Here is a 24419-nt window from a genome sequence, read left to right as displayed (position 1 = left end):
ATGTCTTTATTTGGCAAAGTGTGTGAAACTTTATGGTGTGGTGACCGCAGTGTGACAGGTGATGTATGTGGAAATCACCATATGACTTAAGTGCTGTGAGTCAACCAGGCACAACACAGGATGAGTCAAACTGCTGACTTGTGGCTTTTATGCAAAAAAAGAAGCGGCTAAAATTTCATCCAACAGAGAGGTAGGAAATTTACTGTCAGAAAATGTGTATCATCTATTTGTCTAAATTGCTGCTGATAAATCCTGAGGACTGGAAGACATGGAAGCGTGTCAGGATGCTTCATGTGGGCGACTGCAAGTTAAGCTTTGACCACAACTCCGTCGCCGGTATTTTTCCTGCATTCCTTGCGAGAAGCAGGGGCGTGCTCAGGCCGGTTGAGTACGTGCTCTAACTTTGTTATCAATGAGGAAGTGGCTGTGACAGGTCCAGGAGGGCCGGCGAAGGTGTGGCCTCACAGGATCAGCAACACAGCATGCAGGTAGACAGCATAAAGCTTGATCAGAGCACCGATCTGGTCTGTTACAGTGGCTGTCTGCACTTGGACAATGACGGCAACACTCCTGTTGTGGGTCCTCATCCTAAATGCCTCGCTCAAGCCCTCAGGTAAGTCACCAGATACTGTTACCTCCATTCAGCTCAGTGGCTAATTAATAACTAAAGCCTAGCTTTATCCAGAGCGCTTCACCTTGTGGGTTTCTGCTCCAGGCATGAAGTACAAAGTGCTCTAAAACAGCTGACCAAAAATGATTAGATATACTGTAGCATAAATAAAATTATTGTGAAGGTTCTTGAAAGACTGTAGACAGTATACACATGACATTTCCATCAGTTTCAGTACAATTAATGTTATCTCTCTCTACATAAAAATAGGTTTAATCTACTGACCATGTTTACATAAGAGATACAGGAACACTTTGCGACAGCATGTTCAGTGAATCTCATGCATTTACCTATGCAGCATATGATTAGAAAGGAAATGTTCAAACAGAGCGACTGTGTCTATTTACACTGCTCAGAAAGGACATAATTGCCGTCGTTATATTATAAGCACACTCATTAGCATCTAGTAATGCCTCATAAGCTGGGCAAAATGAGTGGGAATTACCTGAAACACATTGCAGATGTTGTGACACAATGTCAAAGCTACAACAAAGACAACACCCTGTCTGGTGCTACTGCGTACCTGGCCGACAGGTGACCATGACTCATGAAAGACTCATTTCCTTTACAAGCCTGTTTCGCTGACTGGGAAGTACCGTGTTTCGCTAGAAGATTCTTTACGTTGGTGAGACCACATCCAATAAAGCTCAGAAGATGTCAAAATGAGGAAGTGATGAAATCTACTGACTACAAACACAAAAAGGAAGTAGGACACTGCTTTGTGTCCCCACAGTCTTACTGATATGTCAGTTTGACTCCACAACAAACAGGCAGGTTTGGTTTCAGAAAGAGACCCACACTATCAATACTCCCTCTTCAGCATGTTTATTGGCTAAAAAAACATCAAATCTGTGTTTTTACTATAGTCATCATTACCATTACATTTAAATCAATCTGGCACATAAGATAATTATGATAATTCATTCATTCAAACAATCTTCAGCAACAAGGCGGAGCAGCCTGTACGCAGTCTGACAGGTGAAACCCAGGAAAAGATAACACGCAAACTACTCACACTGCTCTGAGTGCAAGGTGATAACTGACAGGTGACTCAATGAATATCAATATTTTTATCAGCACAGATCTCATCTAAAAGAACAATGATCAAAGAGATTTGAGTTAGAAAATCAATGAGAAAGTATAAAAGTGAGGAGGGGTCATGTCCCTCCATGCCCACTTCATTATATGACGACAATACAGTGTTTAACTTGACCAGCGTGATACAAAGACATAGACTTTCTCCTGCTCACAAAGCCTTCTGTGTTCCTGCTTATAAGGCATCAGAGGGTCCGTTCACTGATAATTAGTAGCCTTGACATAGGGTTAGGGTTAGCTTCAGGTACTGTGTTGATACTCTGTACGCTCCATATTAATGTGTCATGGGTTGGTAAACAAGGCTAAAAGAAAATCCCATAATTACTGCACAGGTTGGTTGCCCAAGTGTTTGAGCGGCAGCCAGAAACGCCAGCAGGCATGCAGGCATTTCAGCAACAATTTTGCACTAATCAGCCTGATCTTATCTCTAATCGGCTGCGAAGGGTGATATAAAGGAGTTCTCCTGCAACTAGCTTTCACTTGAAGGATCCAGTCTGTCAAGCTGCATTCATTTTGCGATTTTGTGTTTCTTTTTTTTAAAGCAGGCTTATATCTTTGGGAATTCAGGCTGTTTCGTAGTTTTTCTGTCTTTCATGCATAGGCCACGGGCTGGCGCAGGGTTTCTCAACCTCTGGGTCAGGACCCATATGGGGTCATTCTGTATGCAGATGAGGCTGCATTGTCTCTGGATAACTGGACGAGAACTTCACTAAGTTTTTACTGAGTGAAACATGCACTGGCAAACAAATCCGACATGGAGCAGCATGGGAATCTAAAATCCGAGGAGATCGTTTCAAACCTCATGTCTGAACATGCCATTTTTATGTTTTGTTTTTTGTACAACTTGGACAAACAGGCTGCACAACAACATGCTGATCAGTGGATTGTGTTACATTTGGAGATAGTCTGGCCAGCTGTTTCCGCCTGTTTCCAGTCTTTGTGCTCAGCTTACCAAGGAAATCTGGAATTCTGCCTCATTCAAACACATTTGAATGTCTTTCTTTTGTACTTGAGGGCACAATGTGCATGTCCACTAAAGAGCAAACCATGTAGGGAGAAGGCTGGCATGGACAGTTGGAGTCCACAAATGCAGTATGTTTCCCCAGTCAGTGCTGATTTTGTTCTACATGACAGTCTTTTTCTGACCTTTAGTATGTGGTGCCTCTTTCAACAGTGACCACAGATATTTCCTATGATGGGAAGGAAATACCAAACACTGTGGGTTTTTTTTTTTTTTGGTTAGAGCATATTCTTTCTTGTGACAAAGTAACACAATATATGTTGTATCTCCACAGAAAGCCATGGTCATGAGTTTGAAGAGGTGAAGGACTATGAGGTGGTTCGACCTGTCAGGCTTCACACAGTCAGAAAAAGACACACAGAGGTACATTTTTCTGTGTTTCTCATTTTAGTGTCTCATTAAAACACACACCGTCCAGCGGTGCTGTTTTTGCATACACAAGCAGACCATGGTTGTGATGTTAGAGCTGGAAAACACAACAAGGATGAACTACTGAAAAAGAATTCACACCTTTATTCTCTAAAGAATTACAGGCCAGATGCTATCAAGTATGCAATGACGGTGGGAGGAAGAGACATCGAAATGCAACTAGAAAAAAATAAGTAAGTTATTTTTCCCCCGAAGGCATTTCTGTCAAATATATGATGGCAAGAAAACCAACTTTCAAGGTAATCAGTGTTCAAGAATTTCTAAAATCCTGATCACTTGTTGAGGAGGAACAGTCACTCAGAAGAGACATGAATAGATCCACTGTTGCCTGACACAAAGCAGGTGTTATCGTTGGGTTAATATTCAGCAGTGTAACTTCCTACAATGTGTTTTTACAGCCTGTTTTATCTATATCACATTTCTCAGATCACAATGCTGAACTCTGTTAACTTTTGGAACAAATGTTCTTATTGCAGATCAGGTGAAGACAGATCATTGGAAATCTATTACAATACAAACTTGATGTGACATGGTTTGACATGCTGACCATTTATTTTTATATCTTTTCACGTTTAGAGAATTACTCACCAAAGACTACAGTGAGACATATTACAGAGAAGACGGGACTCAAGTCACCACAACGCCAAACAACATCGTGAGTGTCTGCATTTGTCAGCAAGTTTCAGTTCCACATGCAGACGATGTGACCCACTTCAGATTAAAATGATTCTGAGAACAAACTCCATTTCAGTCTTTGACTGTTCAACAATTATATGCAGGATAAAAACAAGCATATCTTGGGATAGGCTAGGATTTTCTCATTTGATAACCCAGTCATCATCCTCATGTCTTTATCAGGACCACTGCTACTATCATGGGAGGATTGTGAATGACAGTGGATCATCTGTGAGCATCAGCACTTGTGATGGACTCAGGTGAGCCCACAAAACCACCCTCACTCTAAGTTTACTGTCATTAATCTGTCCTGAAACCACTCCCGTATGGCATCATAATAATGCCTCGTCACACTTCAGTTTTTCAGGTTGTCAAGACACATCTTGTTAGAAAACACCATCCTATTTTCACATTTAGCGCAAACGTGGACATGTTTCTGTCCACTTGACAAATGTAAGTCCAATATTCACTCTCCTTTTAGCCCTGTTTTGGTCTCCACCGACTCCTGAGGGAAAGACCTCAGGCTGCAAAATGCTCCCCTGTCATCACCGGCTAACTGGTCGCTAACTGTCATTTGGTGCCGGACAGGTAGCATAACATTAAAAAACAACATCTGGAAATGACAGCGATGAGAGTCATCAAAAACAATACATTTGGAGGCTGCAAAACCAAAAGAATAAGCTAAAAGACATACAGTAGACATAAAACGCTCCATTGAGGCGATAATAATTCTCTGTGGGTTCGTCACAATGAGCAGCCCTCTGACTCAACCAGAGTTTTGGATTTATCTCAGCCTTAATGCAATGTCTGTGGAATAAAAAGACTAACTGGCATGCTCTTGGTTTAGGGGTTACTTCAGAACATCTGCCCAGAGGTACCTGATTGAGCCCCTGTCTGGTGGCGATGAGGGGGATCATGCCGTGACGACTTTTAATGAGAAGAACTCCACACCTGCAGTGTGCGGCGTCACCAACACCAGCTGGAGTATCGACTTTGAGCCACCAACAGGCCGCAGCCGCTCCAGATCAGGGGTAACACCACTGCTGTCATAGCAACCCTGCACCTGTTAGATTACGTGGCTGTCTGGTGGTAAATCTATTCTTTCGTCCTGCAGGGTATATCTATCGTCCAACAACAGAAATACATCGAGCTCTTCCTCGTTGCTGATAACCGTGTGGTAAGATTCATGCAATTTCCAGCTAGTCTTAGTAATCTACTTTCTGGTGAGGGACATGACCAAACTAGACCTGCTGACATTGTGAACTCTCACCTGCATGATAGAGGAGCGGAGGATAGGAGAGCCATTTTTGGGCTGTTCCTGCTAAGAATCACATACTGTACAATTATTTGGGTAAAATTCAGGGTATCGTCATAAGTCATGTGGGTTTATTATGAATCAGCTGCTGAGAAATAGGACGTGACTTTGCTCTGACATGACGTCATGATGTTTCAGTACGTGAAGATGAAGCGAGATCAGACGGAGCTGAGAAAGAGGATATTTGAAATTGTCAACTTTGTCAACATGGTGAGTCAGTGAATTTCTATTTCTGGGTAAATTCCATGACACTTCGAGCGTTTTGATAATATTCAGTCTTTGGATTATCTGTTTTGTTACATTTCAGCCATTTTGTTCTTTTTCTTGTAATGTCTGCGTTTGCAGTGATAGCCCCAAACTTGTTCACATTACTTATTCGGCTTTTCTGTACAGAATGAACAGTGTTGATTGTAGCTTTCTCATGGTTTGGTGCTGCTTGCAGGCATACAAGCCCCTCAGGACCTTCATTGCTTTGGTGGGGTTGGAGATCTGGTCCAATCGTGACCTGATCTCTGTGACCCCTCCGGCCGGGGCCAACCTGGACGCTTTCATGAAGTGGAGAAACTCCGAGCTGGTGAAAAGGAAAAAGCACGACAACGCACATCTCATCAGGTACGAACAGTCTGTATTAATAAGACCAAATAATCTCAAATCTAAAAATCTCAAATAATGTAAAGTCATTCAAATAATTAATTAAAATATCTCTTAAAATGTATTTTCCAGGCTGTTGTTCCTTACATACTGACTCCCACTCAGGTTTTTCTCCCATTCACTTGGGGTTTGGGTGGGGCCAGGCCTCAGGATTAAGCAGCACAGGCAATAAATCCAGCATGAAGCATTCTCCATCTCAGCTTGAACTCCTTTTTACACGGAAGGAAGTTGCGAGCTCTGGTTTAGGTCTTAAAACTGCACAATCAGTCAAATATGGTTTCACAAGTTTAACGACTTTAATGATTGCTGCATCAGTTCTTGATGTACTGGAACTTTCCACATCGTGCTTGTGGAACTTGCATGCAATTTCAACACTAGATTTGATGGCACAAGTGTGAATGTTTCAATATAGTATATTATTATATTATATAAATAATATTCAGTGCATAAAAATAACAGCACAGAGCAGGTGATAAACTGTACAGTTAACCCAATCAGTGAACACAATAACTGCAGGAAGTTTCTGTACAATCTTCTGTCTGTGTTATCTATGTTTTAACTTTGATCGATCGCATCACTTATTAGACTTCCTAATAGCTCCCTTGTTCTCTTTGCTCTTTGGCTGTTTAAACTTTGTATTTTTCTCATGCAGTGTGAGGCTGCTGTGTTCAGGTTTTCCCTTATCCTGTGAGATTTATTTAGGCTTACACCTTAAATAATGGTTTAAACTTTTAAAATAACAGTTGCATTTAGTTTTCTTCACGGAAATGAATGAAATGCTGAGATTCAGGCCCACTGTGTTTGTTTGTTTGTTTGTTCTCTTACACCCCTTAAAATAAAGAAAGCCTCATGACCCTACATGAAGCCTCAGCGACCCCTAGCAGAGGTCGGACCCAGTCGGTTAGAGTGTACATAAAGAACTTTGTGGATGGATGAACAGCATGGATATGTTTCTGTTACAATTCATGTCTAAGTGTTGCTTGTATTGTCTTTCCTTGTCTTTCAGTGGAATTGACTTTGAAGGAGCGACCGTGGGACTGGCTTTCATTGGGACTCTTTGCTCGGGTCACTCTGTTGGAGTGGTACAGGTAAAGACCACCAAAAATCATGTCCCTCCACTCAAAGATTGTTGCGGTCGTAAAGTCTAGGGCTTGAGTTGTTGTCATCCGGGCTAGTTGACGCAGTTTACACTTTACGCAGTTTTTGGCGGCAGCGCTCCCCGCTCAAATCATCTTCCAGCGTGAGATTCTGGACAGACATTCATGTCTCCCCTCATGAACTGGAATAACTTTTGTGATCCCTTTACTTTTCTTCTAGCTCCATCATTAGGTCAGCATTTGAATTTGTCCATTGCTTTGATTTATGATCAAATACCTGCAAAAACAGACATTCACACCACCATCAGCTTTACGTTGTGGATCCATAATCCATTCATTAACATGTCATTATTTTGCCAACCAAGCTCCCTGCTATAATCAACAGGAAATCAAAGTGTTTTCTATTCTTTGAAAGAGGAAATGCAACTGAACATGACTATTTTCTAACTCCACCGCAGTACGCGTCTAGACTGTGTCATGGGAATAGCAGGATCTTTCTCACTACGTAGAAAAAGCCTAAGAATGACAGTGGTCAGAATCTCAAGAAACAGGAAGCACTAGGGAAATATTTTTATCATGAGTTAGCAGACGCAAGCTTGCTTCAAATTACTGTAAAATGCTGATCATATAATTGTGGGTTTGTTATCAGGATCACAACGACCGGGCCATTGCAGTGGGAGCCACACTGGCTCATGAGATGGGCCATAACCTGGGCATGAACCATGATGACTCCAGCGCCTGTGTTTGTTCTGGGGATAGCTGCATCATGGCTGCAGCACTCAGGTGAGAAAAGCAGTTAAAAAGACTCATGTCAAAAGTGTATCTTAAATGTGCACGCTAGACCGGCATTGATTCGTCGGAAGAGGGGGACATTTCCTGTTCAGTAATCTTAAAAGGGGAAATTCATCCTCAGAGGGAAAATCCCACCAGTTTCTCCACCCACTGCAGTCTCAACAGACCAGATTGCAAACAGTACTTTCAGTAAGGGAAGTGACTCTTAATTTTCCTCCAAATCATAGGAGGAAAAATACTGTGCTGTGAAAAAGACTCACTCCTAAACATTTTCTGGGATCATTTGTTGAAAGGCTACATAAAGAAGAAAAAGACAAGGCATCACTGCATTCAGAAAACACCCTTTTTCTTAATTGTAGTTCAAAGAATGTGACTTTGGAGTTAACAGGGTTGCCGCTTATTTCCTCAGCTGGAATGTTCCTCGGACTTTCAGTAGCTGCAGCAGCAACAACTATGAGAAATACCTGACGAGCCGCAGCCCCAGCTGCCTGCTGGATAAACCCGACTACAACAGTCTGGTGGCTCCTTCAGTCTGCGGGAACGGCTTTGTGGAGAAAGGAGAGCAGTGCGACTGCGGCTCTGTGGAGGTAAATGAAGCAAGCGAGCACTCATCTGACACTGATCACACTTTCAATATTCCACTGATTCCTCAGGAGGAAACCTGCTCTCTAACTTCAGCCTCCTCAGTGAGGTAGAAGTGCAGAGGAGTAGCTCAGGGCCCAGACTGACTAACATACGTACTGAAAGGTCATAATGAATAACGAGTGTATTGAAATATAATAATGTAATTTACATATAACGTATTGATTAAAGGTAACAGGATCAAAAAGGCTTTAGTTGTTACCAGCTTGTTATGCAGCTTTTCACTCTCTAGCAGCGACTTTGTGATGATGTTATATGGTGAGATACAAACCTTGGTTCTTCGCCCTCGTATTGTGATGGTATAAATTTCATAACATATGCAAATGATATCACACACATTGCAGCAATATGAAATCCTCTTAAAACATACTGAGTGAAATGTACTGGTTGTAAAACTGCATCCGTGTGTGCTCACATCTGACACAGTATCCGCCTCAAGGCCGCTGCAAGAGTCACACTCAACACCTTGGTTTCTTTGCCTGATCTTGTCTCTCTTTGTTTTGGTGCCCAGGGCTAATAAGATAATTAGGCTATTTAACATGCAGCAGAACATTTGTTTCTATCTTCTTCTTCAAAGTGGATGCAAGCAGACACATAAAAGTGAACTAACACAGTAAACTGATATGAAATCTGTAGACTCTTTGGTAAGGACTGTATTGGCCCTGCTGAGCCTCTACGTCTTTGCTCAGACCCACAGAACTGTTTAATCAAGGCTGCTTTTCAGTTGACCTGTACACAGCACACGGTGTACAGCACTGAAATTATCTTTAATAGATAAGACTGTGTTTTATTGTACACAAGAATAATGGGAATAAAGTTGGATTGAATTCAATGACACAAAACGCACCAAAAAAGGACTTTTAACAACTTGTAATTTTCAGAGAAGTTCAGTGTTCAGAAGTTCAAAGCTGCAGTGAGAATCGCACAGAGCTGTGAATATGTTCAGACCTGTTTTTTCCTCTGCTGGTATTCAGCAGATGCATGTCTCATCTGTGCTTCATCGCTCCTCTTACTCTCCAGCCCCGCAAAAAAGAGGGGCCGGGGGGTACGTTTGTTCTGGCATGCATGATTGCCTTGTTGCTCAAAATTCCTTCTACCTTTTAAGAGATCAGGATTAGAGAACAGTATCTCATTAAAGATGTTAAAATTGTGTTTTTCACAGGACAAAAATCACACGAGGAGTTTCAGGGGATGGCAATGCACCACAGCCCTTATCTTACACCACATGTTTTTGTTTCATGTACCAGGGCCATTACAGTGAAATGCCACACACCGTTCTGATCATCTAAATCAAATAATACAGAAACACTAAATGAAAATGACCAAGTGGTATACAAAAATGACAGCAAGTAGTTCTCAGAAACTGTTAACTGAGATCAGGTGCAGTGCACATTTTGACCAAAGTTAATTATAATAATAATAAAAAAATATGGGAAGGGCTGCCCTCCTGTTAAAAAAATTAAACAACAACATTAGGAATCTTAACACGACATAATAAAGAGAAGGATGAACAATTAACATTAGGATTAGCAGCCTAATGAGTTTCAATGATGTCCTTACAGGAATGCACCAACCCATGCTGCAATGCCACCACCTGCGCCCTGAGAGAGGGCTTACAGTGTGCTGATGGCGAGTGCTGTGACAACTGCAAGGTGAGTAAATATGAAAAAATAAATGCTGTTCTGCTGCTGCGCTGTCTTTAATTAGCTTGGTGCAAATGTTGACTTCTTTCCATGAAAACCTCCTACATGGTTTATTGTGGAGGCCCATAGGGGATTTACTTAATATGAAATGCAGACTTGATATGGGCTCCCACAGGTTTTTGTGATCCAACTATTTGATCTGCTACTGTCATCTAATGGACATCTAAGGTATTACAAATGACAACTGAATTTGCTCCACAAAAAAATAGCCACAGCTGCCATACTGCATTTTTTAAGTCCCCCTCCATGTGTTTTGCTAATTGTTGTTTGACCCAGATGTTTGAGCTTCACTGTGCAGGATGATGCATGAGCAGTTTGAGAGTTTGACACTAAGACTGTTTTCACGCTCATCTGCTTTCTCTGCTCACCTGTAATCTCAGTGTAGCATATGTACAAGCATGTTTTTGTGACATGGTTCAGTATGCAGTCTACACAAGTGTGATGTGGAAACTTAAAGCCTACAATGCACATTCACTGAGAATGGGCTTCCTGTGTTTGTCTTGTCTTCAGATTTCTGAAGGGTATCATCCATTTTTAAGTGTAATTTGATTTGTTCTCTACACTAGAAAAGGCTTAATAAGTAAGTGGAGTATGACTTCAAGCTGATGATCAACTTGAAGTCGCTAGTCAATATTTTATACATGTACATATTTATTTTGTACTCTCATGCTACAGCTTTACTGTTTTAGCTCACTCTCACTGCTCTCATAGTGAAAACACTAAAAAAAAAAACACTATGCACTACCTTCTCAGGAGTATTGGTGGTGCTGACCAAAAGTTAAATAAAACGCAAAGCAAGGCACGACACACTGAGGCAGTTTCAGAGCACTTTACAGACCAGTACACTTGTAAAGTGTGACTGTGACTCCCATCTCCACACAGATCTCGGCTCGGTCCAAGGAGTGCCGCAGGAAGCAGGATGAGTGTGATGTGGCGGAGTACTGTGATGGGACGAGCGCCACCTGTCCAGAGGATGTCTTTGCTGTGAATGGCCTCCCGTGCGACGGAGGCCTGGGATACTGCTACAACGGCCAGTGTCCACAGAGGTCGAACCAGTGCATCAAGATGTACGGACCAAGTGAGTATACATGTTTTTGTTTCTTTTCGTTTTCTCATTTTATATTACACAGCTTTGTTGAGGAAAAGAGCTAATATTAGAAATGCATGAGCATCCTGCTGTCTACAAGGACAGATGAAAGGCTACACTCTGACATAATCCTCCCCTGACATCAGCTGCTATAGAGGCCCGTCCATTCTGCTATGACCAGAACACCAGAGGCACATACTACGCTTTCTGCCGACGTCCCTCAAAGGACCAGTACATCCCTTGCCAGCGAGAGTGAGTCTCAGCAACAAACTGCAGTCTGCAATGGACCTTATTAGTATTCTTGGTAGAATAAATGTGTGCTTAAAGGTTTGTTTTTGCAGCATCCGTTGGAATATTGGCCCTGAAGTGAGTGTGAGCATATTTCTCTACCTTTTCTTTACAGAGACCGGTTTTGTGGAAAGCTGTTCTGCCACAACGGTAATGAAAACCCAAACTATGGCCGCATGGTCAGAGTTGGTAATTGCAAGGCAGCTTTTTTCGACGACTACACTCAAGACTACGGCCAGGTGGACTCTGGGACTAAATGCGGGGATGGAAAGGTAGTAGGCTGTGTTTTATTTTTTGTTTGTCTCTGTGTTTTACAGTCACTAATTCATTAATTGCATCACAATCAACCGAGAAGTGACTTCAACATCCACCTCTGGGTTGAATGCTGAATGTTGCAGCACTGAATCTACGATGCTGATGATGTACTTACCAGAGTAAGTAACGTGTTTGTCACTGACTTGTTTCTTTCAAGGTGTGCAGCCAGAATGAGTGCGTGGATCTTGAGACGGCTTACAGAAATACAAACTGCTCAGCAAAATGCCCAGGCCATGCTGTGAGTACATGCAAACACTGCTCAGAGTTTAGCTTAGATTTCGCTTATTTAGGTAACAAATTGAAGGATTAAAAGTACTTAAAATCCTTTCGGTCTTTTGATTAAAACTCACAAAAAACAAAAAAATGAACAGTAAAGCATTAGCTATAAATAAAAAAACACTACAATTACAAAACACATTGAACTGAGGAAAATAGAAAACAGAAAAAAATATTATTATATGTGCTGAGAATAAAACTAAAATGAAGCACATTTTTCAATTGCCTCAAACAGGCAGTATCATAGAAATGCTAGAAAAGATACAATTCAGAAATCTGTCTGGGCTTATATTTGAGAACTTGTGACTGTTCCATCTGGCTGCTAAATGCAGCAAGTCTGGCGAATCTTTTGTTTAAGGAAAGGACCTTTTGTGTTCCTCAGGTGTGCAATCACAGGAGTGAGTGTCAGTGTGAGCCTGGTTGGACGCCTCCTGACTGCAACTCCGAGGATGGAGTCTTTCACTCCTCTTCCATTTCTACTGGTAAGACCTCCCTGCAGTTGTTCTTTAACATATGCAGAATAAAAAAATATGTGCACTTTCCGCTCATTGCATTCGCTCATGCAATTGAATTTGTACGCTGCTGCACCCAAACAAACCTGACGTGTGTTCCCTCGCTGCAGGAGCAACTGTTGGCATCGTGCTGGCAGTCATACTGGTGGTTTTCGGTATCATTGCTGGTGTGGTTGGCATCATCTGGAAAACACGACAAAGTCCCATGTTGCCAACGTAAGTTGTCATCACCAAATTGCAGGTGTCAGTGTGATTATGTTACTGTAAACTCACCTTTGAAGCGTTGAGAGCTGGAGGATTAAATCTCTTTTTATATAACAGTGCACACACCCAAAGGAAGCCGCCGGCAGTGCACCAATCCGCTCACCAGCTAAACATGAGTCCAGCCCCTAGTCAGCCCATGGCAGTGCGACAGGTAATGGGTTGGAATATACAGTATTACAGGTATGGAATTGAGATATATCACACATCTAGTCAATGCATTCCCTAACAATACTCCAAATTTTAGGTTGGAAGGCCAAAACCCAAAGGAGCTCCGCCTCCACCACCACCGGCAGGGAACAGACCTAAACCCCCAGGACAGAACTACATTGCTGCACGTCAGGTAACTGATTCCTTTGAGGAGTTTAACTGCAGTAAACTCAGTCCACACAGCTCTTTGTTTGTCCCCAATGCTTTAACGGGATCCAGTCAAATTGTTAGATCTTCACTAGGAAACTTTTTATCTGATCTATGTAGGAACAACATCGTTCAAATTGGCACCAACCGGAATGCTGAAGAATTAAGTTCTTTGTGTGCTTCCATGAAAACTGCAAGGTGTGAGAGCGCCATCTGCACTGATTACAGTGCAAGCAGAGCCATCAACAGCCAGCGCTCCATGTGTTAGTCATTTCTATTAAAGCCACAGAAGCAACACTCAGACAAGATTCTAAGTTTTGTATCCCTCCTGTGGGCAAACTCTCTAATCTGCTTGGATGGCAAGACTGTCCAAAATCCTAAATCATTTTGTCACAAACCTGTAACACCAAACATTGAATTTATCCTCGTGACTGCGAGTGGCTGTGAGCTGCAGTTTTTTTTCTTTTTGTAAGTCTGAAAAGAGCATTTTGGGAAAGTTGTTTTTGAATTCAGATTTTAACACTTATTTGCTTTCTTGCTGAGAATTACATATGAAGACCAACACACTGTCATATCTGTATGAAGCTACACACGACAGCTGGTTAGCTTAGCATCAAGACCGGAAACAAGGGGAAACAAACAAGAATAACCTGTTACATAGCGAGCCTTTAGAGGCATTCGTAGACATATTGCTACTTTGGGACAGAACCAGGCTAGCTGTTTCCCCCTACTTCCAGTCTTTATGCTAAGCTAAGCTAACTGGCCGCTGGCTGTAGCTTTATATTAAACAAACAGGCACGACAGTGGTATGAATTCTTTCATCTAATTCTAAGCAATAGAGTGAGTACGAGTATTTAAGAGAATGTCAAAGTATCCCTTAAAGCTGAATAGCTGAATCATATCTTTTTGGTTTATCCTGCAGGCTCTGAGGCCAGTGCTTCCACCAAAGGTCTGATGTCGGACACAGTGCCACCAATTAGGAAACCCGCAGAGCTTCACCTTCATCCACTGTCCCCAACGAGAGGCTGGCGATCCAGAGAAGCAGAGTCAAGATTTTATTACATGCATCCTGTCACGACTGTCACGACACCTCTGGAGTTCTTTTCCACTGCAGTGCTGTCAGAGGCACCACGGAGTGTTTGTACCAGTATGTGCGGAGTGCAGGAGGGACAATCTGTTACTTGCATGCCATGCACGGAGGACATGTTATTACAGGGACGAACATTTTTTGCTTTTGAAGGCACTTTTTATACTATAGAGTTAGGACTGGTGCAACCAGAAGCTGCTCTGGCACAGAACATGAACCATATCATTTTATACACGTTGTGTTATTTTGCCATAACAATGGCACAGAATATTGCAAAAGACTGGATTTAATGTCGAACAGTATTCAGGGACTGCAATGCTTTAATATTTTGTTTTTTCACCCTCAGAAATATCCTGAACTGCTTTAACTTTGATATGATGGTCTTAAATTTCTGGCACTCTGGTGCATTGTAGTGCAATGTAATAGAAATTCTAACTTAAAGATTTAAGATTAATACAAACGCTGATTATTAGGACTGCATTTACCGTGCCACTCAAAAGTTCTATAATGCGCTACTTGTCAGCAATTCCTTTCTTAAAACCAGTAAAATTCTATGTCTTAAAGACAGAGGACAAGTGTGTCAGATTTTAGAACATTTAGAAAGCATGAGAGGCAGACATTTAAGGCACTTTTAGTACATTGATGAGTGTCGGCGGATCCTAATTAGGACCTCCTAATTACTGCATTACTAAAAGCAGGAACACTGGAAAGGCCAGTCAGTTACATTTATATGCAGCATGGTACACAAAGACCGGGACAGGATCCAGTGTCCAAACATACAACATCTGCTGCAGCTTCAAGAGCAAGGTAATTTTGCAGCACACTGCTTGATATCTAACCAAATATTTGATAGTTTGTACTGCATTATTATTACTAATCTGGTTGATGTAAATAGAACTTTGCAATACACACTTCTCATTTTGCTGCTTGTTTCAAGTGAGTTCACTAAGTGAACAGGTACATACATGTAAAAAACACCTTGTGGGCTCAAACCCAGGTTTCATATTCAGTACTGAGCGAGAAGATGATGGGTTTAATATAATCTTTAATCTATGTAGAGCAGGTTGAGACCATAGTCTTTAATTTACAGAGTCCCAACAATTCAACCATGAGCAAGTACTTAGGACGGCGATGAGGAAAAACTTTTAACAGGCAAAACCTCTAACAAAACCAAGCTCTTTGTCGGCGGCCATCTGCCTTGGCCGGTTGGATTTAAACAGAGACTAGTAACAGCTATAACAATAATTGAAATATGAATACTAATAGTGTATGATACTATATGTATACATTCATATAGGATAATAGATGTATACATTCATACATGATAGAATATGTATGTAAAACAATAATATGTATATAATAATGATATAAATATGATAATAATGGCAGCAGCCAAGTTAGTAAGATATGTTGATGGGACATGAATGCAAACAGATGGAAAGAGGAGGAGAGAGTGTATCATGGAAGTCCTCCAGCAGTCTAAACCTATAGCAGGATGACTAGGGGCTGGTCCAAGGCAAGCCTGAGCCAGCCCTGACTGTAAACTTTAGAAAAAAGGAAAGTTTTAGGCCTACTCTTCAACATGGGGAGATGACCAAGACTGGAAGACGGTTTCACAGGAGAGGCGCTTGATAGCTGAAGGCTCTGGCTCCAACTCTGCTTTTGGAGACTTTAGGTGCCATAAGCAAACCTGTATTCTGGGAACCCAGTGTTCAGGTGGGGTGACAGCGTACTATGACCTCTGTGATGATGTTGCCTGACAGTTTATAGCTTTGTACATAAAGGGAAGGATTTTAAATTCTATTCTGGATTTTTTTTTTTTTATAATGTGGGAGACATATCTATGTGTGTCACTGAAAAAGTTCTGTAAACAGAAATGCTTCATGTAAATTAATAATGGGAATAGTTTTTTTTGTACAAAAACAATGTGTGAAAAAAAAATAAAGCAGCACTTTGTTTATATTTTGTCTTCTTGGGGACAGCAGAACAACCTGACATCCAGTATTATGACTCTATAAAGAAGCCAATAAATTCAGACTTTTATTTGGAGTTCAAAGTCATCTGATGTGAAATAACAAGAAGCAACATCCAAAATGAGTCAAATAAAACACTGTATTTGAATTTTATTCTTTTCTTTCAAGTGATACATCTACGTAAAAGATTTCATGGCCTCGCATGACAAGTACGGTACTGTTTTATCTTCACCCCTTTTTACAGCTATTATAAGATTCTGGATGAACAACATCTTTTACATTCTGTGAGATATGTATAGGACCTAACAGGAGGTCAGTATACTGTATGGCTCACCCAATAAAGCCTTATCTTTTAAAAAAAAATTTAACATCACAGTTATGAATGTAAACCAAAATACTTAATGTTTAGGAAGTTTCCCCAGAAGTCTACGGAACATAACAGCAAACAACAATATTTTGGAAATTTTAAAGATATGAAGATTAATATTAGACATTTAATCTTTAACCATGTGTGATTGAAAGTCTCCTGGCTTGACTCAGTTCACCATCCCCACACACACACACATACAGATCTTGACATGTGTGGCCAAGGTGGCATGGCACATGATCACAAACGCCTCATTAAAAAAAAAAAAGGTATATTCACAAGAAAATAGCAAATCTTAAAGCTTATTTCCTCCTCCTTTCTTGAGTGACAGAAGAGACAAAGAATTACAGTCAGGTGTGTCGAAGCACCAGTTGAGTTGGTTGTAGGTCCAAGTGAAAGCAGGTCTTAAAGGGTTGGGAGTGCCTGTGAGGAAGAGTGGAGGTGCTGAGACCTGAAGAGAGCTGAATGGCTGAATACTTAAGAGCAGAGGGACATATACACACCAGCAATCTCAGCAAGTGTTAATAGTCTTCATCTTGGTGTGATCACGACTGGTGAAAATAATATACTGAGTAATATATGAGTCAGCCATGCTTGAGATGATTACAGTACTGTCAGGCCGTAATAGACAGCTGTTAGTGTGGCAGCGGTACCCTTTATAGTATCATCCCTGCCGAGGGGAATGACTCAGTCCATTGTGTCTGGATACAGCATCGTCAAAGTGCTGTCATTTCACTGAATGTCAAATGCTTCCCTTATTTGATACGTACGGTTATCACAATTCAAAAAACATCTGCATTCTGTATAATCAACAGTAGATGGAGACTCTAATACAGCTTTAGAAACGAAGGAAAGCCCAAGAAGCAAACCCCATATTTTTTAGTGTTTGACAATAAAACATCAAATCAAACCAAGATAATTCTGTTAAATACACGGATGTTTCCGAAGCGATAATGAACATCAGTCTGTTCTGAAGACAGTATGGCCAGCAGTTCATCTGCTTCCAGAGCAAATATGTCCTCTTCTGTCCAAAATGACAAACCAAGAGAAAAACGTGTCCTTTTTGTCTCGCTTTCTTGCGCCATAACCTCCACACACGGTGCTCAACCCCAGAGAGGTCGGCTTAACTTCGGTGCTTGAGAAGAAGAGGTGCCTCCAAGCAGAATGTGGGAGTACTGACAGGTCTGGTTGTGGTGACACAATAAGACATGATGCACTGTGTATCCCTTTTTTGGTTTAGCGGAGCGAGAACTTCCTATTTGCCATCAAGCGAACACAAGATAAAACCAGCACAGAACAGCCAGCAACAGTAACTATCATTGCACACGAAGCGTTAATCCTTCACTTGAACCGCTTCATTCACAAACAATAATACAGGAAGAACAAAATACTGAACAAAAGTCCATTCATCAAAGTTTTGTGGAAAATGTATAAATAAGACTACAAGTCTTCATTAAATTTCTGCTTTAAGTACAAAATGTTAATTTGTAATAATTGTTCTGATACAATTGACTTCCCTTATTCTTTTTTTGCAATTCAATACATAGATAATTTATCTTTCAACGGACGTACATAACCAAACACTGCAATGCATGTAGAACCTCACATGTCTAAAATTTCCTTGCAAGAGCCAAATGAGGCTGTTGAGAATATAGTATTTGTACCTCAAATTTTCCCTTCCCGAACACATGGAGAACAACAATAAAAAAAACCTAAAACTCCTGGATAGCAAGGGCTTCATCTATCTATGTCAACTCAAATTTATAAAAGTCTCTTCTTTGTAAGTTTGACATGTACAAGTTAGGACTTCAGTGTAAAGTATACATTTGAACAACTGCGAAATGTCTTGACTCAATGACTTGTTGCTATTACATAATATATCTAATATATTCCATTTTTAATAAATAAGATTAGATTTTCCGCCAGATAACACACCATATGTTTTTTTTTCTCAGCAGCTGGAAGTTATTTTCTCAGCAATGTGGCCTTTTTTTTGTTTGTGTCCGCTTCTTTCCCTGCCTGACTGCGGGTGAGCAGAAGATGGACAGGCAGTTTCAGGAGAGGAGACAGATGGAAAGAGAGAGCGAGAGAGAGAGAGAGAGAGAGAGAGAGAGAGAGAGAGAGAGAGAGAGAGAGAGAGAGAGAGAGAGAGAGAGAGAGAGAGAGAGAGAGAGAGGAAGTGGCTGGGGCTATGATGTGTGTGGGCTGTGTGAGGACGGGAGTGTGTTGTGTCTGTTGCCTATCCATCAGTGCCGTTCTTGTTTGGGGTGTTGGTATTGATTGTCGTGCCATCTGGCTGCTGGCCATCTTTGCGAGGCGGCATCCTCTCGTTTATCCTGTCCAGGCCGCGTGCCTCCTCAAAGTTACGAATCTTCCGTGTGGGAGAGAAGCCTTGAATGGCTGAAGAGCAGAGGAGACAGCAGAGAGAAAATGATCAGAAGCTGGAAAGCCTTGAGTAACTTCCTCCTGTTCCTGATAACATTTGCTGTAAACCATATTCTTTAGCTTTTTCAATCAATCAATCACTTGATTCTATGTGAAATTTCATTTGATAAGCACAAAATACAGCACATGCACAGGTAAACAATGACTCCTACTCTTCAAACACCACTGGGACAAGCTACAACAATAAAACACCTCACACTTGGTAGACTTACGGTAACATCCCGAAACAGCCAAGGAAACCAGACAGAAAACGTGTGCAAATGAAAAGCAAACTTGTAAGGGACTGTTCAGACATACTCTTCAATCATTTAAGTTATCAGGTTAAACAGAAAATGAACACTCGGATGGGAAAGTTCTACAGGTGGATTTACAGCCAGAGAAACTAGGTCCTCAAGAGTACTCTTGCACAACCAGATATCTGTGACAAGGCAGCACTGGTGCTCATTTGAATTAACCATTAGTTCCCCAGGGGGTGTTTCTGCAGTTGCCAGGGGCTACATGGAAAGACTGTGGAGCAGCTAGCTACATTAATTTGAAAATAATAACAATAATATTAATAAAATAAGGATTTGATCAAATAAATATATTCAGTAATTTGTGTTTAGGAGAAAAATAAACATCCAGCTGTATTGTAATACCCAGAAGCCAAGTGTTGTGACTGAGTGTGAAAACTAGTTAGCACTGAACATAGAAGTTGCTAGTTAGCTAAAAGCAATGGACATATGATTTAACTACTTAGTTAAAAGTAATGGTTTAACAGTTAAAATAATGAACTAAAAGTATGGATAAACAGTCAAAATAATAGTAAAATAAAATAAAAGTCAGGAAAAAGTTGAAGCAATTAGCTAAAACTAATAGATAACAGTTAAATAATTGGGTAAAAGTAGCTAAAAGTAATGGATAAGGGTTAAAGATTAGCTGAAAGTAACAGCTAAACAACTGAAATGATTAGATTATTTGTAATGGACTAACAATAATCAGCTTAAAGTAAGGGCATAATCAGCTGAAATGGGCAAACAATTGAAATATTTAGATAAATCAAATGGATAAACAATAATAAGCTAAAAGTAAGTTAGCCAGTTAGCTGAAATAAGTAGCTAAAAGGATAACTTGGATAACAGTTGCATAATTTGCTTAAAGTTACGTAGAAACTGTTGAGATTGATAGATATGAAGTAATAGATGGCCAAGTTCTGCCACTTTGAGTGGTAGAAATATGACTGCAACCATTATAAAACCAACCTAATCACTGCCAATTTAATTCTATGAAAAACAAAATACTGTAACAATACCCATCTGTAGATCCATTGAAATTAACCTCTTGGAGGTTGATGAGTGGGGTCTATGAGAGGGCATTTGAGTGTATCTGATAGGGATGTTGGGATAGATCAGTTACAAAAGGTTGGAAACCACTGCTTCAAGTTTTGTTGCCTGAAAGCACTTCCAATTGACTTTGTCTGTGAAGTTGTACTTTGCCATTTGTTGATATGTTAAGCACCACAGCCTCCAGAACATAACCTTTTACATTTTGTGTATTTGATTAAATAAATTATTCTCATGGCTGGAGCTACTTCCACTATCAACCAGAAGGGGCAGACAGTGGAGCAACAGCCAAACAGTGTAACAGGATTAGCGTCTGAAAATATCCCAGGCAGGGATGTCCCTGGTCTTATCTCAGCCAGGTCTTAGCAGGCTTTTCTGTGTGGGGAGCCACAGTTGGCAAGAAAAGCCAATGTGACCACAGCCGGGAAAGCCTTGTCAACAGCGGTCAGGCCAGGTCCAAAACCTGGTACACATAACTTCCTCTTTTGTAGCAGAGGCTTAACTTTTCTGATGTACACTGACAAGCCTGATTCGATACGGGCTGGTGAAAGTAATCCTGTTAAAAAGTACATTTTTAAAGGCATTTTATTGGAGGATTTCATTTAATTGTTGCACCAAAAAACATTGTTTGTTGTACTAGTTTTAGTCTGAAGCAAGCTTCTTTTCAATTCAATGTCATGTTTGTCTTTTCATAGCTTATCTGTGATCTTTTATTGCTTGACTGCCACCCCATGAATTAAAAGTCCAACAGATTTTGATAATGCAAGAGCAACCGGCAATAAAGTAATATATAGTAATGCAATAACCAGTGATGTAAAAAACAGTGGGGAAACTACGAGAACATTAAAACCAAGACAAAAAGTAGAAATTTTAAGGTTGGGGCTAAAGGGTGAACAACACACACAAAACAGAGACATGTGATCTGGGCCACACAGCCATGCGTACCTTTTGCTTTAGCTGCCTCAACCGTAGCTATGTTAATGAGAGTTGAGGAGGGGGGAAAAAATGGAGTCATCAAAGGCAACCAGAGACAGCAGATACAACAGCAATATCAATCTGTAAACCCTGGTGTAATAAACAGGGGAAACAGATGGCAGAATATAGGCCAACACCCATGGCACATTATGGATGCAAAATTCAAGCAACTGTAAATCCTTAATTAAAACACGTTAGTTAGTGGGTGAGAATGTTAGAGGGAAGAAACCTGTGGCAGAGTTAAGATGGTGTCGGTGTTAAAGGGTCATGAGGACTTAGGTGTGGAGAGCTGAGGGGGGATTTGGCTGAGCACTAAGAGTCTAAGACCGGGGCGAGGTGCGTAACAATGACGAGGCAGGACGATGTATTTGTGCAGCGCAGCCTTACATGAAGGCAAAGCTGCAGTGAACATGCAATCAGATGTTCTTTCAAACATGCACACACACGCTAATTTAATCACACTACTTGTGTGTCCAATCCAAAATGAGAAAGAAGCTATTCATAATTGAGCAGAATTTAGAAATACTCAGTGGTGAACTTTACATGATTAATATTTCTCATTTAAAATGGATGTTTGGCATTTTGGAACTCTTCACGTTTGATTACCCAAACAGCCATAGTCACTTCTTATTGGATGTGCTGGTGAAAAGAATCATCCAATTCAACCTCTCAATGGAGGCACTCATCTGAGCACATGACGTATCATTTCTCTGAGAAATGGTTAGACATTCAAGATGTATGAGAGCTCATAGCAGGCAGATTGGGAAAAAATTCTGGTTGTTGGAAAGACTGTACGAAATCTCTAATGTCCACAGAAAGGGGTTCATTCATGGACTGGGTGTTTGCTCTTATTTTAGTGAGGTATTGCACTCTCTCAAATGGAATCAGTACTCAAAGATCAGTGAGCAGCACCACCAAACCTCCAAACAGTTTCAGCAGTAGTACAGTAGCTTCAAAAGCTACAGGTGGAACTGAGAAACGCTGTGACGAATCAACAAGGATGGACAAAAATACACAATCACTTGCCCTCCCTTTGTTCAAAGAGGCCCAACTGATCTGAAAGCTGTGGCTAGGGGAGCGGACATGGACAATGACATTCTCCAAAAAGGTCACCAACATGTGGTTTCTCCTTCGATTGCACCGCAATTTCTGTAAGCCTCCAGCCTGGCAAAGCGTGACTCCCAGCATGTCCTCTGGCAGGCGAGGCCAGGCACTGACCTTTAGATCAGAGGGTCAGTGGCCACTTCCAGGTGACAGGCTGACCCCCCTGAACAGCCAGCTCACAGCTGAGCCAGAAAACTTTCTGCTGCATAGAGGAGGGGGAAGGCAGCGCTTCCTGGGGTGGGCATGGCATCATTGATCTAGAACCCTTCAAAGGGACTAGTTAAACAGGATGGCTAGTCTCTCTAAACTGGACGTCAGCTTTAGCTTCACCATCACCAATGGAGATAATATCCAGCGATTATTTAAGGGAAAGGCAATGCTGGGATGGATGCATTCGGTGATAGTGTTAAAATTGCTTTATGGTGCAGCTTTATGGTGTACACACTCTATTAAAGCTGCTTCATCAACTTCAGTTAAATATTATCCACATTTCCCAGTATGCCCTTTAGCAACCCAGCCAAAGGGAGTTCTTGGTGCTGTATTTTTGTAGGTATAAAGATTAAAAAGTGCAAGCAAAATACACCTTTCAAGTCAAGGAAAACAGACTGTAAAGAACAATGTTTGTATGTCCTGTACCAAGCTGGTTCAACATGTAGTTCAAGTTTACATCAGTGATGACAAATTCAAAAATATAGAAGCTGTGGCTGTGTTACATCAGAAACTGAGACTGCTGTCAGCACAGAAATTGTAATCTGTATTACTTTTGCTAACATGAAGAACCCTGAGTGACAAAGGGAGCGCTTGATCATTGGCTTAAAATGATCATTTCCGGCTACCAAACTCTACTTTAGCTGCACTAAAAAAAAACAAAAAAAAACTACTTTTAGCAAGTTCTTTGCAGGAATAGGAAACAAACAAAACCTAATTCCTAGTTTTGGTTTCAACATTTTGGGTAGGACTACTTGCTTTATTACAAAGCATTAGATGGGAAAACAGATACCACTTAGTGTTCAACAGATGCTGTAAATATGAGCTGGAGCTAGCAGCAGGTTAGCTTATCTGAGTATAAAGCCTAAAACAGGGGGAAAACAGCTAGCCAGAATGTCCAAAATCCAGCTCCTGGCTAAGAATTAGCCTGGCACAGACTGCCCGTTTTGCTGTTTTTACACTGTGGGTTTTGTACTTATTATACAAATGAGATATAAGTGTCTGGCTAGCTGTTTTCCCTCCGTTTTCCGGTCTTTACCAAGGTAAGATAACTGGGTACTCCTCCGGGTACATATTTACTGAGCATTTTAAGTGTATTTTCAGCTTTATGAGGATTGCATTGCAACCCGTGCATCTTTCATTGTGGGTATGACTAATCCAGGAAAAGGTGTTATAAATAATATTATGGCTTTGCAACTACCTACTATCTTGTGTGTTTTTCTGTATTGATGTACTAGAGGAGAAATAGAACATCACCTTATGCCATGAAAAAAAGGTTTGCTTGCAGCAAAAAAAACACACAATTGGTGACAAGGGATGAGGAAATCTCCCTAGGGGTGTAGGTCGTGCTAAATGGCAGCTAGCAAGGAGGAATCAAAGAACATGGTTATTGAATATAAAACACACTTACCAGTCTGTAAGGTCTGCTTTCCCCCTGACAACACGCCCAGAGGAAGAGTTCCAGTTGGGGTCAGGCCTTTGAGTGTTAGTACATTCTCGCTTTCCTCCCTAGTCCACAAACAAAACAAAGGCACACACATAGATTACATTTCAGGAAGTACGGTAGCAGCACAAACACCTGGTGGTTAAGAGACTGTTCTGTAACTGAGAGGTCAGAAGTTCAATCATTACTGGATATTTAACCTGTGTCCACCCACTGTCTTGACAGAGTGATGGGCTGTCAGCTCTTAGTGCCTGCAGCCAAACTCCTAACATGTGTCCTGGTTCTGTAAGTGGGTCAGTGACAACTTGT

The 24419-nt window shown here is 41.0% G+C and overlaps 2 protein-coding genes across 3 annotated transcripts in view; one reads left to right on the top strand and one right to left on the bottom strand.

The window, feature by feature from the left end:
• The first annotated feature begins 330 nt into the window (after positions 1-330).
• Positions 331-16521, top strand: adam28 (ADAM metallopeptidase domain 28). The gene is made up of 22 exons (XM_041936238.1): positions 331-613; positions 3061-3149; positions 3312-3388; positions 3792-3870; positions 4074-4150; positions 4738-4921; positions 5005-5067; positions 5344-5415; positions 5648-5817; positions 6863-6944; positions 7603-7736; positions 8155-8332; positions 9950-10039; positions 10973-11168; positions 11324-11429; positions 11581-11737; positions 11938-12018; positions 12439-12538; positions 12679-12784; positions 12890-12983; positions 13077-13172; positions 14109-16521. The coding sequence occupies exons 1-22, from the start codon at positions 556-558 to the stop codon at positions 14139-14141; spliced, it is 2322 nt and encodes a 773-aa protein (XP_041792172.1). The 5' UTR covers positions 331-555; the 3' UTR covers positions 14142-16521.
• The window catches only part of ppp3cca (protein phosphatase 3, catalytic subunit, gamma isozyme, a), a 28319-nt gene continuing 20198 nt past the window's right edge, over positions 16299-24419 (bottom strand). Inside the window, exons 12-14 of one of the 2 annotated variants that reach the window (XM_041936240.1) lie at positions 24078-24175; positions 21326-21352; positions 16299-19004 (exon numbers count right to left, since the gene is read on the bottom strand). In XM_041936240.1, coding sequence (XP_041792174.1) covers positions 18853-19004; positions 21326-21352; positions 24078-24175 — 277 coding nt within the window. In that variant the 3' untranslated portion in view covers positions 16299-18852. Of the gene's footprint in view, positions 19014-21325; positions 21353-24077; positions 24176-24419 lie in introns of both variants that reach the window. The other variant, XM_041936241.1, reaches the window with a different exon arrangement.

The sequence above is a fragment of the Chelmon rostratus genome, chromosome 5, assembly GCF_017976325.1.
Source record: "Chelmon rostratus isolate fCheRos1 chromosome 5, fCheRos1.pri, whole genome shotgun sequence".
NCBI lineage: Eukaryota > Metazoa > Chordata > Actinopteri > Chaetodontiformes > Chaetodontidae > Chelmon > Chelmon rostratus.
Note: the sequence above shows the minus strand (reverse complement) of the source record. Positions and strands in the feature narration are given on the sequence as shown.